Raw genomic sequence first — 20201 nt, 5'->3', positions numbered from 1 at the left:
GGAAGACGTTTGTCTCGCCCGCCAAGACTCTCAGGCCCCAGGGATTCTTCAGGCTGTCTCTTCTCTATTACGCACAGGAGTAATTATAACCGTTCCCCGGAACAAACAGTTTTCAAGTTTATATTCCAATGTTTTCGTAGACCCAAAGAAAGACTGATCGCTCCGTCTGATTTTGGACCTCAAGCACCTGAACCGTTACATTCAGATCCGTCATTTCAGGATTGAGGCTGTACGTTCGGTAATCACCGCCATGGAACCGGGGGAATTTCTTTGCTCCGTAGATGTTCAGGATGCTTATCTTCACATTCCTGTTTGTGTTCCGCATCAGAGATTCCTACAGTTTGCGATCCAGGAGGACCATTATCAGTTAACGGCTCTTCCCATTGGCCTGGCCTCTGTATCCAGAGTATTCACGTAGGTTATAGCAGCGGTCATCGCCATCCTTCGTTCCAAGGGGATTCTCATAATCCCTTACTTGGATGATCTTTTGATCAAGGTTCCGTCCCATCGAGACTGCGACCAGACTCTTCAGATCACCTTGGACACTCCTCACCCTTCTTAGCTAGGTTGTCAACAGAGAGAAGGCCTCCCTGTCCCCAGCACAGCACCTGGTGTTTCTGGGTATGATGGCCCAAGCCCGTGTCTTCGTTCCAAAGGGGAAGTTTTTGTCCCTCTACTGGGGGATCCGCACTCTAAAACAACCAGCTCCTCTCCTCATACGGTCCTGCATGAGCGTTCTGGGGAAGTTTGCTGCTATGGAGGCAGTACCCTTTGCCCAATTCCATACCCGCCCCTTTCAGCTCTTCCGCTTGTCTGCTTGGAACAAGAGGACCACTTCCCTTGACCGGCCTATTCTACTGCCTCTCAAGGTGAGACAGTCCTTGACCTGGTGGACGCTATCGGCATCAGTCCTACGAGGGGAGTCCTTCCTACCTCTCCAGTGGCATATCACCACCACCGAAGCCAGTCTCCTTGGTTGGGGAGTGGTTGTCTTCATCGCACAGGGTTGCTGGAACTCCCAAGAAGCCTCTCTTCCCATCAGTCTCCTGGAGATCAGGGCAATTTTTCTTGCCCTTCGCCACTGGCAGTCCCTCTTCGCAGGCCAGCTTGTCCGTATACAATCGGACAACGCCACTGACCATCAAGGAGGGTCTCGCAGCAAACTGGAGATGGCAGAGGTAACGAGGATTCTGTGATGGGCGTACACATTCCGAGAGTGGAAAATTGGGCAGCCAATTTTGTAGTCAGGGTCTTGCATTGGGCGAGTGGTCTCTCAATCCAGCCATTTTTGAAAAAATATGCCAGAGATGGGGCACGCCGGATGTTGAGGTGATGGAGTCTCGGATGAACCACAAGGTTCCTCAGTTCGTAGCCAGGTCCTGGGATCCGCTAGCCATCGGTTGTGATCCCGTGGTCCCAATTCCTGCTGCCTTAACTTTTTCCATCTCTCCCCCTAATTCTGAGAGTCGTGAAAAAAAGATTAAGTCGCAATGAATTCCTGTAATCCTGGTAGCTCCAGACTGGCCAAGACGGTTCTGATATGTGGAGATGGTGAACACGCTCATGGACTTTCCCTGGAGGCTTCCAAACTGTCCAGATCTTCTCTCACAAGGACCCCTCTTCCACCCAAGTTCACAGTCTGAGTTTGATGGCATGGCTGTTGAGGCCGCAGTTCTGAGGGATTCTGGTTTTTCCCATCAGGTCATTAAGACCATGATTAGGGTGAGAAAATCAGCATCCTCGGGTGTCTACTACAGATAATGGAAGGCCTTCTTCCGGTGGTGTGAGGTCAACAACTTGATCCCTATATCATTTTCCCTTCATTCCATCCTTTTTTTTTTTTTTTTTTTTTTGATCAAATAGATTTTTATTAGCCAGAATTCAAAATAGTGTATGCAGTAAATCTTCCATAAACAATAGATTTACAAAATTGAACATCTCTATTCCCCCCCCCTCCCTACCTCCCTCCCTCCCATGTAGACAGCATATATAACATCATTTCTCCATATGATTCCTCTTACACCATAATTTACCATTAGTCATTCTCTTTACCTATGTTGTCGATCAAACCATACAAAACAGAAATCTACCTATGTTCGGGTATTAAGGGTTTATCCACAACACCAACATTGTAAAATGTAGCACATTCCTGTCAGTTAACTGTATCGTATTGTAGCCAGGGATTCCACAACTTCTCATAGGTTTTACAATTGCCTCTTTTAACATATATCCTCTCCTCCAGCTGAATGATATAAGTCACCTGTTTCACAAATTCTCTCCCAGATCCAGTACCTCGCAATCAGCTTCCTTGCTACATATAGCAGTCTGGCTATAGCAAGTTTTGCACTATTAACTATTCCAATTTCCTCCACATATCCCAGTAAGCAGACCAGTGGGTTTTTGGGTATAACACATCCGTAAGCCCCTTCAATTGTTAATGACACTAACCCAGAATGCGGATAGCCTGGGACAAGTCCACATCATATGAAGGATTCCGGCATCAGACCCCCCCACATCTTGGACAGTCAGAGTTGTCTCTCAGCCCCATTTTAACCATCAGAAGGGGTGAGCGGTACACACGATGGATCACATAAAGATGGGACAACCTAGCTGGTTCACTCATAGTGAGTTTGGGGACATATTCTAGGACCTTGTCCCATATCTCGTCAGTCATCGCCCCTATCTCTCCCTCCCATTTGGATCTAGCTTTAATTGGGAACCCCATTAAATGAGTATGCAATATATCTTTGTAGGTGTTAGAAAGTACCCCTTTCGTAAGTTCAGCACCACCACCACATATATAGTCCAACACTATGTCAGATTGTATCTGCAGGTTCCTGGAAAGTTTTTGAGCCGTAATGGCATGCCGTACCTGACAGTAGTGGTACCATTCAGAATCCAGCAACTGAACTCACTCTGCAATTGCACAAACGGTCTCAGCTTCCTGTTATCCATAATTTGAGACATTAATGTCAGCCCCCTACGTTTCCAGCCTTCCAGGCTCCCAAGTTTCTGAATCTCTGGGAGGTTACTATTATCCCATATAGCTGTGAATCTAGTCAACCCGGTCACCCCTCTCACCTTCTTTAGTCTGTTCCACAGGTCTTGTAAAAGTCGTAGAGTGGGACACCCATCTCCCATTACACCCATCTTCCCATCTTCTAGGCCAAGTATCAACGGGCTTCTATTTAGTACGTATTCCAGTACTCCTCTGATGACGCCTGCCTTCTCTTGATTAGACCATCCTCTAAGATGTTGACTTTGGGCAGCTAAAAAATACAGTACCGGATTTGGCAGTGCCAGTCCCCCCTCATCCTTTGGTCTCTGCAAGGTTTCAAGCCTTATTCTAGGTTGTTTCTTACCCCATACCAAGGCTCTATACAGTGAATTCACGACTCCGAGCCCCTTCTGTGGCACCCAGATTGGGGAGTTGTGCAATATATATAAAAGCTTGGGCATTAAAACAATTTTTAGTAAATTAATCCTTCCCACCACCGATAAGTGTAATTTGTTCCAAGCATCCACCTTAGTTCTTAGAATTGCCAGTAGAGGTACCAGATTAGTATTAAGGTACTAATCTGGTACCGGCAAGGAAACCTGTACCCCCAAATATTTAAACTTTTCCACACATTGTAGTTTGTTGGCCCTATGTCTTCCTGAGTCCACATCACTTCCTTGTCCACTTTAACCCCTTAACGACCGCCGATACGCCTTTTAACGGAGGTAATTAAGGGTACTTAAACCACAGCGCCGTTAATTCACGGCGCTGTGATTTAAGTGAATAGCGCCCCCCAGTGTCAGATTTTCTCCGGGGTCTCGGCTGCCAGGGGTAGCCGAGACCCCAGAGAACATGAATCGGTCGGTTTTTACCGACCCCCGCTTTTGCGATCGCCGTTATTAACCCTATAACGGCGACCGCAAAAAAAAAAAAAAAAGCCACGATTTTACATTTAATTTCTCTTTCCTCTGATGTGATCGCACATCAGAGGATAGAGAAATAGGGTCCCCGGTCCCCTCCCGGTACCTCTCCCTTGTCCTCCGTCCCCTCCCGGTGGTCCCGCGCCCGCTGGCGTCATCCGATGGGCGCCGTCATCTTGAAAATAGCGGGCGCATGCGCAGTGCGCCCGCCGGGAATCTGCTGGCTCCGGCTTGCAGATTCCATTCATTATTTTGATCACTATGATAAACGATCATAGTGATCAAAATAATAAAAATAGTACATAACCCCCCCGTTTATCACCCCCTTATATAGGCACACATAATGAAATAAAAAAAAATATATTTTTTTTTTCAGTTTTCCATAAGGGCTAGGGTTAGGCTAGGGTTAGGCTAGGGTTAGGCTAGGGTTAGGCTAGGGTTAGGTTAGGGTTAGGGTTTAGGGTTAAGGGTTAGGGTTGGGCTAGGGTTAAGGGTTAGGGTTGGGCTAGGGTTAAGGGTTAGGGTTGGGCTAGGGTTAAGGGTTAGGGTTGGGCTAGGGTTAAGGGTTAGGGTTGGGCTAGGGTTAAGGGTTAGGGTTGGGCTAGGGTTAAGGGTTAGGGTTGGGCTAGGGTTAAGGGTTAGGGTTGGGCTAGGGTTAAGGGTTAGGGTTGGGCTAGGGTTAAGGGTTAGGGTTGGGCTAGGGTTAAGGGTTAGGGTGGGGTTAGGATTAGGGTTAGGGGTGTGTTGGGGTTAGGATTAGGGATTAGGGTTAGGGGTGTGTTGGGGTTAGGATTAGGGATTAGGGTTAGGGGTGTGTTGGGGTTAGGATTAGGGATTAGGGTTAGTGGTGTGTTGGGGTTAGGATTAGGGATTAGGGTTAGGGGTGTGTTGGGGTTAGGATTAGGGATTAGGGTTAGGGGTGTGTTGGGGTTAGGATTAGGGATTAGGGTTAGGGGTGTGTTGGGGTTAGGATTAGGGTTAGGGGTGTGTTGGGGTTAGGATTAGGGATTAGGGTTAGGGGTGTGTTGGGGTTAGGGTTGGAGCAAGAATTGATGGGTTTCCACTATTTACCAACTTTGGGGGTCTAAAAATTGGGGTCTAAAAAAAATCACTTTTGTGGAAATAAAAAAGACTTTATTTTCACGGCTCTGCGTTTATAAACTTCTGTGACGCGCTTGGGGGTTCAAAGTGCTCACCACACATCTAGATAAGTTCCTTAGGGGGGTCTAGTTTCCAAAATGGAGTCACTTGTTGGGAGTTTCCACTGTTTAGGCCCATCAGGGGCTCTGCAAACGCAACATGATGCCCGCAGACCATTCCATCAAAGTCTGCATTCCAAAATGGCACTCCTTCCCTTCCGAGCTCTCCCATGCGCCCAAACAGTGGTTCCTCCCCACATATGGGGTATCAGCGTACTCAGGACAAATCGCATAATAACTGTGGGGGTATGATTTCTCCTGTTACCCTTGTAAAAATTTGGGGGCGAAAAGATCATTTTTGTGGAAAAAAAAATGGATTTCTTATTTTCACGGCTCTACGTTATAAACTTCTGTGAAGCACTTGAAGGTTCAAAGTGCTCACCACACATCTACATAAGTTCCTTAATGGGTCTAGTTTCCAAAATGGGGTCACTTGTTGGAGTTTTCCACTGTTTTGGCACATTAAGGGCTCTCCGAACGCAACATGGCATCCGATCTTAATTCCAGCCAATTCTGCGTTGAAAAAGTCAAACGGTGCTCCATCCCTTGCGAGCTCTGCCGTGTGCTGAAAAAGGGGTTTACCCCCACATATGGGGTATCGGCGTATTCAGGAGAAATTGTACAACAAATTTTGTGGTTGATTTTCTCTTTTAACACTTGTGAAAATAAAAAAAATTGGTTCTGAAGTAATTTTTTTTCCAAAAAAAAGTTAAATGTTAATTTTTTCCATCCACATTGCTTTCGTTCCTGTGAAGCACTTAAAGGGTTAATAAACTTCTTGAATGTGGTTTTGAGCACCTTGAGGGGTCTAGTTTTTAGAATGGTGCCACTTTTGGGTATTTTCTGTCATGTACACCCCTCAAAATGACTTTAAATATGATGTGGTCCCTAAAAAAAAAAATGGCTTTGTAAATTTTGTTGTAAAAATGAGAAATCGCTGGTCAACTTTTAACCCTTATAACTTCCTAACAAAAAAAAATTTTGCATCCAAAATTGTGCTGATGTAAAGTAGACATGTGGGAAATGTTATTTATTAAGAAATTTATGTGACACATCTCTCTGATTTAAGGGCATAAAAATTTAAAGTTTTAAAATTGCAAAATTTTAAAATTTTGCCATATTTCTGTTTTTTTCATAAATAAACACAAGACTTATCGAAGAAATTTTACCACTAACATGAAGTACAATATGTCACGAAAAAACAATCTCAGAATCAGCAGGATCCATTAAAGCGTTCTAGAGTTATAACCTCATAAAGGGACAGTGGTCAGAATTTTAAAAATTGGCCTGGTCATTAAGCAGCAAACTGGCTCTGTCGCTAAGGGGTTAAATAGGCTTGATTTAGACCAATTAATGGTCAGTCCTGAGATCTCACCGAACCCCTCAATGGTCTGCACTGCGTGATCCAATGAAGCTGAAGGATCCCCTAGAAATAGCAGAAGGTCATCCGCATACAGGGCCACCTTTTCTTCCAAATTGCCATATTGAAACCCCTTTATTGCCTCGTTACGTCTAATAGCAGCCGCCAATGGCTCTATCGCAATAGCGAATAGTAGCGGCGACAGTGGACAGCCCTGCCTCGTTCCCCTATGCAGCTGTATTACCCCATTAATCTTAACTCTAGCTGTGGGTTGAGTATACAATAGTTGAATCCATGCTGTAAATTGAGGACCAAAGCCCATACTATGTAGCACTCTCCACAGGTATGACCATTCTAGAGAGTCAAAGGCTTTATGGGCATCAAGTGAAGCTATCACCCTCCCACCTGGGTTATCGACTGGCAACTGCAGATTGAGGTATAGTCTCCGTATATTGGCTGCTGTTGATCTGTTGGGCATAAACCCAGATTGATCCATATGGATCAATGTATCTATAACACCAGTTAGTCGGTTCGCCAACACTTTAGCCAGTATTTTCACATCAGCTGTCAGCAAGGATATTGGCCTGTATGAGTCTGGAATTCCTGGATTCTTACCCTCCTTAGGAATCAACCACTATCACCGCCTCCCACATAGATGCAGGCAAAATCCCTTCTTTCATAGCCTCCTCAAACACTATTAATAGCTTAGGTAACAGAATTTCTTCTAGGTGTTTGTATATTTCCACAGGAAGACCGTCTGCACCCGGGGCCCTCTCATTAGTCATACCATGCAGAGCCATCTCCAACTCCACTACTGTGATAAAAGATTCCAACTTATCCCTATCTTCCTTAGATGGTGCCGGAAGCAGTCCTGCTTCTAGAAATGCCCCCTCCCCTCCCATTCTTCTCGATGAATAGAGTTTCTGGTAAAATTCTGTGAAGACCTCCAGAATTTCGGGTGTCTCAGTAACCCTTGTCCCCCTTGCAGTATCCATACTATGTATAAATGAGCTGCCTCTCTGGGCTGCAGCTATGATCGACAATAAATGACCAACTTTTTCTCCTTCCTAAAATCTAATCTTCTGAAAAGCCTGCTTCTTAGTTGCTTTATCTAGTAGTAACCTATTGACCCTTTCATGTGCCTGCCTAAGTGTCAGTTGAGTGTCGGGTGTAGCGTGCTGTGCTACTTCTATTTCCGCCCTAGTTAGGACTTCCAGACTATCCACCTCATCTCGCTTAGTTTGTGACTTTCTCCTACATATATCCCTGTATAGAAGTCCCCTGAGATATGCCTTCATGGCGTCCCATACCACCAGAGGATGAGCACTATCATCATTATGGACAAAGAATTCCCCAATCTCCCTCATAATGTCCTGCAAATTTATATGTTGTATCCAGGCCGGATGTAGCTTCCACTCCCTCCTTATCCCCCCTCTCAAACGCTCCCGTTTAATGGACACAAGGATGGGACTGTGGTCCGAGATCACTCTCGGTAAGTATTGCACATCCCCAACCACTGCATTCATCAACTCATTAGCCAATGCCATGTCAATTCGAGATAGGGTATTATAAGAAGCAGAATAGCAAGAGAAGCACCGTTTCCCATCATTTCTTAACCTCCGTATGTCCATCAAACCCATTCCCCAACTAAATTGCCAAATGGAGTTATAGTGTCACTCAGTACTCCCAGCGGCCTCCTACTCCTGTCCCAATAAGAGTCTATTACATTATTATAGTCACCCACTATCAAAAGACGTAGTACTCCCCCACCCCTTTCTGAGAATCCCCAAGTCTCCCTAAGCTTAGTACTCAAGTAGGGAGGTGGAATATAAATAGCAATAATGCACATAACGTGGCCAAATATTTTACATTTGAAGACTACACACTGCCCATCCGGGTCAATATGCACCTCTATTTCCTCATATTGTACTGAAGTATGAATTAGCACAGAGACCCCCCTTGCGTAGCTAGAGAACGTAGAGTGGTAGGCCCTCTGTATCCATCGCCTAGTCAAGTGTCTCGTTGTGTCCGGTAAAAGATGAGTCTCCAGGAGGCATACCACCGATGGACCCTGGTCTTGTATGTATTTGAATATAGCTGCCCTCCTAGTTTTATCAGACAAACCCCTGACGTTCCAACTTAGTACTTTAATCCCCCCCCCTCCATGATGTTGATAAATGGATTTATTAATCTGTGTAGTTTTTCCCCTTGCTGTCTGACCCATCTCTCCCCCTCCCCTTCACCCATCCCCCCCCCTCCTGTCCCCTCCTCTTCTCCCCCTTCCTAGTGCATATGCTCTTATGGCTGATCTGGTCCCTGGCCACCCTCCCCTCCCGCCTCCCCCACCACTCTGCTTCTACATTCATGTAATTGCATACGTAGAACAGCAATCTTCCCAGCTCCCCCCCCCCCCCCCAGTCCTGTTGTGCAGGATAGAAAATCCCATTGTATAACATCATCAATTATTATTTATTTATATAGCACCATTGATTCCATGGTGCTGTACATGAGAAGGGGTTACATACAAATTACAGATATCACTGTAAACAAACTAACAATGACAGACTGATACAGAGGGGAGAGGACCCTGCCCTTTCGGGCTTACATGCTACAGGATGGTGGGGAAGGAGACAGTAGGTTGTTGGGTTGCAGCAGTTCTGGTGTTGGTTGAGGTGATATCACCGGTAGTGGTGAGAGAGAAGGAGGTAGCGGGGTCATTGCAGGCTGTAGGCTTTCTTGAAGAGGTGGGTTTTCAGGTTCCGTCTGAAGGATCCGAATGTGGTTGATAGTCGGACTTGTTGGGGCAAAGAATTCCAGAGAATAGGGGCTATTTGGGAGAAGTCTTGGAGGCGGTTTGGTGAGGAGCGAATAAGAGTGGAGGAGAAAAAGAGGACCGGAGATTACGATATATGATAATTCAGACGAATACCTTTCAATATTTGCAAGTAACTCAAACTTGACATCCAATCCCCTAACCCCAATCCACAGGATGCCAACAAAACCTACCAGAATTTCTTTTTTAGGGTTTATTTCCTAAACACCCCCCCCCCCCTTTTCTCAGTTCTGTTGAATAACGACATGTTGGAAAGGATGCAAACGATTACTAAAGCATAAGTGCACGGAATGAGTGTTCCTGGCCAGCTTTCCTGAGCAATGTGCTGGGCATAGAGACATATATGCTGACATATATCATATATCAATAATATAATAAAACATATAAACATTTCCAAATTTGGAAACATAACAATAGTCGCCCCCGCCGTGCCTAACATTAGGCAACCACCAAATCTCAATCATCTTGCCCTGCCAGAGCCTCAATCTCAACCATATGTCAGTGAATCAAAAAGAAAAAAAAACAGTTCTTCAACAGGAAAGAACCAGAGTAAGGATTCCTTGCGAGGTGCTGAAAGATGCAATATGTCCTCAGCCGACCGTCTCAGGCATAGTCCTCTTGACTAATCAATCAATTCCAGCTCATGTCTTCCCCCCGGAGTTTATGCGCATTAATGTCAATCCATTGGTTGGCTTCTATTGGATCAATGAAAAATTGCACTTTATCAAGCGCCACCACTCTTAATTTGGCCAGGAAAATCATGGAGTATTGCACTCCCAGCTCTCTAAGACGCTTCTTCACTCCTCCAAATTGCATGCGTTGTTTTTGGACTGTAATAGAAAAGTCTGAGTAGATAGCTACTTTTTCACCATTCATGGCAAGATCCCCAATCTCTCTTGCCCTCCTTAGAATGATATTTCTATCCCTTTAATGGAGAAGCTTGGCAAGCATAGTGCGTGGTCCCCTACCCGGTGGCGGTGGCTGTGGCTGCATGGGAACTCTGTGTGCGCGCTCCACGGCAAAAAACTTGGTCAGAGTATCTGTGCCAAATTTCTCCCTGAGCCACTCTTCCATAAATTCTGTGGGGTTTCTCCCTTCGGATTTTTCCGGGAGGCCAACAATCCTGATATTATTACGTCTAGAGCAATTCTCTAGATCATCATTTTTGCCCACTATTTCAGAGATTTGCTGAGCGAATCTTTTTTTCTGCTTTCTGGAGTTTAGTGATGTGGTCCTCTGCTTGCCCCACTCTTTTCTACCTCTTCTGTTCTGGTATCAGCTTTTTTTCATATCCTTTTTTAAGCCAGCCACTTCGGATTGAGTTCCCAGAACCTGCTGTGTCAGCGTGGTTAAGGCATTCTTACAGAAGGAGATCGCGGCAAATATGTCCTTCAATGTGGGATTCTCCTGATCTTCCCCTGCCTCCTGGGTCTCCTACCTCCACCACAGCTCCTCCATTTTGCGGGTGCTCCTCTTCCTCCCCCATCTCTCCCGGGGAATCCTCGGATTCCTTTTCCTCTTCCTCCCCTTGTGTACCTCCAGATCGCAGGGGATCCTCCTCAGTTCTAGCAAACTTCTTCAGCTTAGCTGCAACCTCCAGACGTCTCTGACATTCCGTGTTGGCTCTCTGCCTCCTTCCTCGCCTCAGCGCCATCTTGTGAGCCGAGAACATCTCCCCTTCCCGCATCTTTCTGTCTCCGGCGGGTCATGGCTCCTCACCAGGGCTTCAGAATGCAGCTACGGATGGTCTCCTCCTTTGTCTACTTGATCGTCCGGCCGAGGATATCAGTGGTGTCAGCTGGGTTGCGGATTACTCCAGGCACCAGAGGAAGAAACAGATCCTGCGTCCTTTCACATTGCCTGCCAGGCCACACCACCCCCATCCTTCCATCCTTGGTTTTCTACAAGCGGGTCTTGACTCGGGTATATCACTCAGTGCTCTTAAGGGGCAAGTTTCCGCTATGTCAATTATATTCCTGCGAAATCTGGCTTCTCATTCCCAGGTAAAGACATTTCTTCAAGGAGTCGCCCACCTGGCACCTCCTTAGCGCCCTCCGCAATAGATCCATGGGATTTTAATCTTGGCGCATTCCAGCACGCTCCCTTTGAGCCTATTCAAGACAGTCCGCCTTCTCTCCGGTCATGGAAAGTGGCCTTCTTAATCGCCGTTACGTCCATCAAGAGAGTTTCTGAGTTGGCGTCATTTTCCTGCCATTCTCCGTTCCTGATTCGCAATCAGGACAAGGTAGTTCAGACCCCTTCCTTCCTTCTTGCGTAAGACGGTTTCTTCATTTCACATTAATGAAGAAACTGTCCTTCTCTATGTCCCTCTCCGGTTCATCCCCTGGAGAAGTCCCTTCACAAGTTGGATCTAGTCAGAGCTATCAGAGTTTATCTTTCAAGGACTGATTCCTTTCGTCTCTCTGATGCCCTATTTGTCACTTCTGACGGTCGTCGTAAGGGGCTTCCAGCTTCCAAATCTACTATTCCTCGTTGGATTCGTTCGGCAATATTGAAGGCATAACACGTTCAGGACAAACAGCCTCCTCCGGGGGATAAAGGTCCACTCCACCCAGGTGGTGGGAGTTTCCTGGGCAGTTCGTCACCAGGCCTCGGATTTACAGATTTGTAAAGCCGCGACCTGGTCATCTTTGCACACCTTACCAAGGTTTTACTGGTTTTCTTTGCATTCTTTTTGTTTCCCACCCTTGGGACTGCTTTGGGATGTCCCATAGTTACCTGTGTCCCCTAATGAAGCGATAAAGAAAGGGGGATTTTTGGTACTGTACGTAAAATCTTTCTTGGAGCCTTCCTTGGGGGGACACAGCACCCTACCTAACTGTTTGTACTGCTTTTGGGCCTACGTGCCTTTGTTTTTGGGTTGGTGCATATGTTGAGTTTTTGGTTGCTTCTCCTATTGCTTTAATACTGAGATACTGGGTGCTTGTCAGTGAATGTATACTGCAGGGGAGGAGTTATTTTCCTTTTTTGCCTAGTGTCAGCCTCCTAGCGGCAGCAGCATACACCCATGGTTACCTGTGTCCCCCACTGAAAGCTCCAAGAAAGAGATTTTATGGTGAGTACCAAAAATCTATCTGTTTACACTAAATATGGCTAGAACCCTCATCATTCAGAATATATCCATTGATACAGTATATTCTGATGGATAATGAGGGTTGTTTGCTCACCTTTCTTAAAAGAATCTCTGACTTGAGTACTGTAGTTGCAACATTAGTGTACAGGGACAGATGTGATTGGTGGAGGCAGCTCAACAACAGTTCCCTCCTCCAATCACTATCCATTCCTGCAGAGGAGGAGGAGAATCTCTCTTCTCTCCCTCCTCTGCTTTAGGGCTCCGTCTGCAGCGGAGCCTTGCCTGGACCCTGCCACCGGTTGCAGCTCCTGCACAGATTGAGAGCTCAGTAAGCTGAGCGCTCCATCTTTGCTGCCTCCGTGGCCATTTTCCTATAGACATCGCGTAGAGGCTGGTGCGGATGGAGATCTCGACTGTTCTCCAGCTGCGCCAAGTGAGAAGCTGTAGAATGGCGGCCACCACTCGCTGCTGTACCACCACCGCAGGACCACCATAACAACCCCCAGCTCCGGGCCCGCAGCATTGACCCCTCAGTAAGAACACCCTCATTTTCCCCCTAATTTTGGGGATTATAAAAGGGCGTCTTATAACCCGAAAAATACGTTAACTTTTTTCACAAATCATGTCAAAATCCATGATTTGACCACAGTGCCTGAACTGCCTTAAAAGGATGTCATTGTAAAATAAAAATGTAAGCAACTGATAAAATGTAAATTTACAAATATTTTGTTGTTTTTTTTAACTATATAGTGCTTTTTAACTAACTAGTTTTGAAAGTATTTTTTTTTTTTTTTTTTTGCCGATATCCATCTGGGCTGTCTTATAAACCCCAGTGCCCCAACCTAGTGTACGTCAGTTAAACTTAATGGCTTAAAGAATCAGACTAATATTCCATACACCAACCTTAATAATAGGCACACAGGAATAAGATTTGCCAAATTCACTGAATGAATTAAAATCTAATCATTGGTGTGAGCTTTGCCAGAAATGTTTCCCAAGTTGAGGACCGTAGTAGAATTTGTAGCTCAACCCATTTTGGCAGAAAACTCCCCAAACTTAGCGAAACTCTTGAAATTTGCAAACTTTTTGCTCAACTTAGTGTTTTAAGCCAATAAGCAGCTTAAACGCTTTTATGAATCTATGCCAATGAGTTACCGTATGTGGATTTCCTGTGTAATTGGTTGTGCCGTTACTCACAGGTGCGTGACTGATTTGAAGATTTTTAACCCCCTAGATGATGCAATTTGTACTAAAATTTAAAGAAAGCAAGGAATGCCTTTTTTTTGTGTGTTGCCACATATTAGTCTCAAGGGCTGAAGACTTTAAATTCAGTTTGGAGGCCTGAGTTTTGACTAGTGAGATGTCTGTTTTGTGATATTTTATTACTTTAAAACGAACCTGTCACCAGGATTGGCCGGTATGAGTTACAGCCACCACCTTTCAGGGCTGATATACAGCACTTTATAATGCTGGATATGTGCCCCCAAGCTGTAAGAAGAAAAATATCTTTTATTATACTCGCCTGCTGGGCCGTCTGGTCTGAGGGGTGTCGCTCTTCTTGGTCTGGCGCCTCCCATCTTCTTGCAATGCCATCCTCCTTAGTTCCTGTGGATGATGCTTTCCTGTATCATCCACAGAAGTCTCTCGCAGGTGTCGGTAAAGGTCAGAGAGTCCCGGCACTATATAATGTTGTATTAGCCCTAAAAGGTGGTGGCTGTAACTCATATTGGCCAAACCTTGTGACAGATTCCCTTTAAGAACCTGGTTGATGGGTTGTTTTTTTGTCTGTTTTCTTGGGGGGGGGGTTACGTCTTTTATACGTGTGTACAAGATAAGTAACAAGTTTTTCTCAGGTTTTTCTAGTGATATGAGGGTCAAGTTGTGTGTTTCAGTGGCACAATTTAATTTTCTTTATGTATTCAAAAATGAGTGGATGGGGGGCTTTGTACAATGGAAGAAAAAATGCCATTTATTACTGGGTTCCATTTTTTAAAAAAATCTGACCAGTGTCATTTTATGTGGTAACTCTGGAACGCGTCAACAGATCCCTCCGATTCTGAGATTTTTTTTCGTGACATAGTGTACTTCATTAAAGTAGTAAAATTTTGTTTTATGACTTTCTTCTTTATTTGTGAAAATATCATAAATTTTTAATTTTTATGCCCTTTAAACCAGAGTCATGTCACACAATAGTTAATAAATAACATTTCCCACATGTCTACTTTATATCAGCACAATTTTTGAAACTTAATTTTTTGTGTTAGGAAGTTAGAAGGGTTAAAAGTTGATCAGTAATTTCTCATTTTTCCAACAATTTGTAAAACCATTTTTTATAGAGACCACATCACATTTGAAGTGACTTTGAGGGGCCTGACAGAAAATACCCAGAAGTGGCATCATTCATAAATCTGCACCCCCTCCGAGTGCTCAAGAACACATTCAAGAAGTTTATTAATCCTTCAGATGCTTCACAGGAACTGAAGCAATGTGGAAGGAAAAAAATGAACATTTAACTGTTTTTCACAAATTTTAATTTAGCCCCAATATTTACGCCAATATCCAATGTGTGGGTGAAAAAGCATTATACCTGTACAAAAAGCTTCTTAGACCATGGTGACAACCCCAGGTCACCATGGCAACGACCAGGTACCCGCTATGACTGCTGGCACCGTCCTTGGCTGTTAGTGCATGAGTTTGTCCACCAGCTGCGCGGCGCTCCCTCTGTGATTGGGTAAGAGGTGCTGATATTTCATGCTATGAAAATACACTCAGTGACCATTTAATCATGATGGGCAGAGCATGTCATGGTGCGGTAACGGACTCCAACTCATGACGTGCAATGTTCGTCATTGGTCGTAAAGAGGTTAAAAACCCTGGAACCTGTCAATCATATTTTAGTTACATATACCTGTTCATGGGGTATGGTATACCCCAAAGACTGTTTCTTCTACATAGCCATGTAATGCAAGTATTTAACCTCAGTATTTCTTGGCATAATTAGGCTTAACATATTAACATGTTGCCTAGCATTCATACTTCTTAAAAAATTACACATTTTAAGACGTCTTCACAAAGAATACAAAACTAGCAGAATATAATGCTCTTATTAGAAAATTGAAGAAATAATAATGGCAGCACCTTATAAATATCACACAAAGCAGAAAACATTAACAGTAAATAAATTATCTACACTACTTTTAGTAATATTACATTACACAAATATTCTCCTTCAAAACAATAGCCCTGTAAAATCCTCATCTGTAAAATAATTTGCATGACCGCCAAAAATATTTCAAAATATCTTACCTATAACCAGTTATTGGGGTCTCATAAACCCAATTTTATTAGATTTCGGTAAAATTATATAGCACAAAATTATAACACCGCAACATCAAGGATGAAGCTTCAAATAAATTCTCACAAAGAACGAGCCTTGTGCTTCGCAGCATGTGCAGTGGGTATGAAGACAGTGGGGTTTCCAAGACCCCATTAACAGGTTAAAAACTTGGTTTGCATCAACACATTCTGAGACCCAGAATGGTTTTCAAATATGATCAAGCTGAGCGAAAGCATGTTTACAAATGAGCTGCAGTTTCATTGGCACAATATTTGGAAACTGACAACTTTTTGATAGCTTATCACATTTTGGGGGCTCAAAAATAGCTATTGTTCCTCACCCCCTATTTTGATTTTATTTTTTTAAATTGAGGTTAAAATCAACCACATCATCTAGGGTATTAATTAAACAGTCACAACCTGAACTAGCTCCCACCGTAGCAGTTAAAGGTGCAATACAGCTGATCGATACACCTTTTTTGTGGGAAATAGTGTATCTGTCACAAGTTATTTGGACTTTACTGCTGATTTTTTTAGAAGGTAATTTCTCAGCTTTTATTGATGATGAAAATCCGAGTTAGTTTGATTTATGCTTTGATATTTGTAGCGCATTTGAAAAGGCTAAGGCCATGTGCACACGATGCATTTTTCCTGCGGATCCGCAGCGGATTTTACCGTGCAGAAACGCTGTGGATCCGCAAAGTGATTTACAGTACAATGTAAATCAATAAATTAAAAAAAAAAAAACCTGCTGTGCAGACGCTGCGGTTTTTTCCGCGCGTTTTTTGTGCGGTACAAAAAATGCAGCATGTCACTTCTTTCGTGCGGTTTTCCACCTGCTCCATTCTCCAAATCCGCAGGGGGAAAACCGCACAAAAACAGGAAGAAATCCGCAGGAAAAATGCGGGTCATTTGACCTGCGGATTTCTTCAAATCTGCGCGGAAAAATCCGCAGGAGGAAAATCTACGTGTGCACTTAGCCTAAATCTTTAGTGAATATTTGAGGAAGTTTTGGAAAATGTAAAATATTCAGGATATCAGCATTGTATGTTACATTGAGTGTAAGGTTGTGTGTGCCCACGTTGCATTTTCTAAGCGTTTCCGCCGCATTTTTGCCGCTGTGGAAACGCTAACAAAATGCATCACATTGATTTTCAATGCAATACGCAATTGCTGTGCCCATGCTGTGAATCGCATTGTGGAAAAGTCCGCAGCATGTCCATTAATTTTGCGGAATCGCGGCAATTCTACCGCCATAGGATTGCATTGAAACGCTCACTTTACGCATGTGGCCATGCGGAAAGTGAGCGTTTCATGTGCGGCTGGTACCCAGGGTCTGGAGGAGAGGAGACTCTTCTCCATGCCCTGGGTACCATATTCCTGTAAACAATAGAATTAAAATAAAAAATAGGGATATACTTACCCCCTGTCGGCCCTCGGAGCCCTCCCGGCCCTCCGCACGCTGCCAGCAAGTTTCATTCCCAGGGATGCATTGCGCGAATGACCTCTGATGACGTCATCAGAGGTCATTCGTGCAATGCATCCCTGGGAACAGAACTTGCTGGCAGCGTCGCTGACGGCCGGTAGGACTCTGGAGGCCGACAGAGGGTAAGTATATCCCTATTTTTTATTTTTTTTTATTTTTAACATTCTTACTTTTGCTATTGATGCTGCATAGGCAGCATCAATAGTAAAAAGTTGGTCACACTTGTCAAGCACTGTGCTTAACAAGTGTGACCAACCTGTCAATCACTTTTCCAAGAGATGCTTGGAAAAGCGCAAGCATTCTGCAAGCTAAAAACGCTTGTGTTTTACGGGAAAACACATGCGAATTCCGCATGCGTTTTACCCGCGGCGGGGAGTTGCGGAAATGCGGACAATTCTGCAGCAGTTCTGCAACGTGGACACATAGCCTTAAAGAGCGCTGTGTAAGAATATAATTCATACTGCTAAATATATTCTGAAGTTATAAGGGTTTGTACAAAGGCCTAGGACAAACATTTAACTTAAAGTATCCATCTGTTATCCCTATAACCAATATGTACAGTAAATCATAGAAAAAGGGAACAACAATGGTTTTTGTGTTACGGGGTTAAAGGAGTTTTCCTGTTGGATTTCCTTTTAAATAAAAGTTGTGGTACCTGGCAGCCTCCACTACCAGTGGATCAGTGTTGTGTAGCACTTTTCTGTGTGTTTACATTCAGCCACCTGACCTTGTAACATCCAAAGGGAAAGGTTGCCAGATGTCAGACCCCCACAGATCTGCTATTGATGACTTGTCCTATTGCCATCCACATAGCCTGACCGGATTACCCCGTTGAACATGTTAATTAATTTTATTGAGTTGTGTTTTATGGTATTGCTGCCTTATAACCAATAATTGCTTTTTGATTTGTTTATAAGACATGATTTACAGAAACGTGTGCAGGAACTGGAATCTCAAAAAGAGGGAATTCAAGAAGACACTAAGGCGATTACTGTGAAAAGTGCATCACTATCCGAGGAAATGAAGGAGAAGAATAAAGCTTTGAACGATGTTGAAAAGTAAACTTATTTTAGTTTTTCAAATTATTGCAATATATTACACAGGGAGAAAATGTGTTTACGTCTTGCATAGTGATGGCTATTATGTGCCATTACATTATGATCTGTGGGATCAGAGCTCTAGTAACACAGTCAACCCCAAGAATAAGTAATACGAGAACAGCATGATGTAGAGACGGAGACCCTGATTCCAGCAATGTCACTTACTGGACTGTTAGACTATGTTCACACATTAAGAAGCAGCAAAAGGAAATCAGTGCATAGATGTCCAAGGTATGGTAAAATCCCAAATCTTTATTAAATAACACAGGTAGAAAAGCACAAACAATGACAGACAAAGGGTGACACAAGCAGAAGCAGAGCAAAGGGGTATACAGTGTCAAAAACCTCACTCTGACCCTTATCGTGAGTAAACACCTGGTGGTAAAGATAAATAAGTGTCCAAGTATAGACACCCAATATATAGCAGGTAGACCAGTAAGAAGCAGTAAGGGGTAAAATCCCCAGCTGGACGGCCATATAATCAGGGGTGAAATTGCAAAGATACAAAAGCAAGGTAAACATACCAGGAGGGGAGAGACACTGGATCCCAAGCTCAGCTGGCCCGACGTACGTTTCGGAAATGATCTTCCTTCCTCTCGGGACAGGGCTGAGAGGAAGACGGCGGTCGCAAGAGGTTTACGCCGTCTTCTGCAGAATGCGGGTACGGAGAACCCTACCCAGCAGCTTGCCTTCTCCCCGTGGACCCCTGTGGTCATCCTCTTCAGGGACGTCAGGTAAGTGCCTGTACGATCCCTTCAGCCCCACATTATCCTCACAGATTCATCGGCACAGCACTACAGGTCTCCCGGTGTTTATATCTCCCGCCCTTTTTTCCCCTTGCTGGTGGCGCGCACACACAGCCGCTCGCCTTTCTCTCTATTCTCTGCACTATCAGGGCCACTCAGGACAATGCTCCCACTGTTCAACACAGCAGCGAATCTACCAGCGGTACCTTGATATCTGCGTTTCATCTTCTCTCCATAGGTCAGGCACGGGCTGTGGCGTCCGTCGTCACTTTCGCTTCGGCTTCTCAGCGCGCTCCCTCCTCCCTCTCTGAGCGCGCTTTTTTCTTCTCGCCTTTACTAGACCATCACAGGGCTTCTTTCTCTTTGATAAGCGCCCCGCTTCCATCATCAGGCATTTCCTGGGTTTTCACTTCTCTTCCTGCGCTGCATGGGGGACACTTCGGCGTTTCTGCTGCTCGCCTGAATCTCGGTAATCTCTGCTCTAAGGCAAAGTAATTAGCTCCCCTCTGCAGTTCTTCCCTCATTCCTGCGGCCATTCAGTGCAGTTTACTTATGCCCAACCCTTCGGGGGATCTCTGCTTCAGGTCCACCGCTACTCATTACGCCTGTGCGCGCTGTAAAAAGAAGTGGGCATCGGGTCATTCGTCCCCCTTCTGTCCATCCTGCAGTCCTTCAACTATGTCTGCATCTCAGGAGCACACCGAGACCCGGGCTGAGGACACTCCACCCCCCCGGAGTGGGCCGTTGTAATGTCTGTCAGTCTCTGACTTGACAAAAGTTTCTCAGTCGCTGGTTCAGGTGTTTAGAACTTTTACCTCAGCTATCTACAGCCACCTGTGCACCGACCGCCTCTCAGGGTGAGTCGTCCACACCTGACCGCGACCTTCCAAGGGACAGACAGGGCAGGAGTTCTAGGAAGCGAGCTTTGTCTACTTCGTCGTCTAGCTCGCAAGGTCCTTCTGCTTCTCCCAGGCTTCCTTCCCCTTCCTCAGATGACGACCTTAAGTCCGGCGATGACTCTCAATCGGGATCTAGTTCAGGAGCAGACACCGTTTCTAAAACACGGACATGGTCGATAGTCTCATTTCGGCTATCTTCCAAACCCTCAAAATTAAGTAAGGCAAGGCTC

At 44.8% G+C, this 20201-nt stretch overlaps 1 protein-coding gene across 1 annotated transcript in view; it reads left to right on the top strand.

Annotated features, from left to right (window-relative positions):
* Positions 1 to 20201, top strand: part of SMC4 (structural maintenance of chromosomes 4) — a 164083-nt gene that overhangs the window by 55125 nt on the left and 88757 nt on the right. Inside the window, exon 8 of the mRNA XM_073578967.1 lies at positions 18144 to 18284. Coding sequence (XP_073435068.1) covers positions 18144 to 18284 — 141 coding nt within the window. The remainder of the gene's footprint in view (positions 1 to 18143; positions 18285 to 20201) is intronic.

This window comes from Dendrobates tinctorius, unplaced genomic scaffold (genome assembly GCF_039654945.1).
Source record: "Dendrobates tinctorius isolate UK_male_01 unplaced genomic scaffold, ASM3965494v1 ptg000060l, whole genome shotgun sequence".
Classification (NCBI taxonomy): Eukaryota; Metazoa; Chordata; class Amphibia; order Anura; family Dendrobatidae; genus Dendrobates; species Dendrobates tinctorius.
The sequence above is the reverse complement of the archived record's forward strand: the minus strand, read 5'-3'. Positions and strand labels throughout refer to the sequence as shown.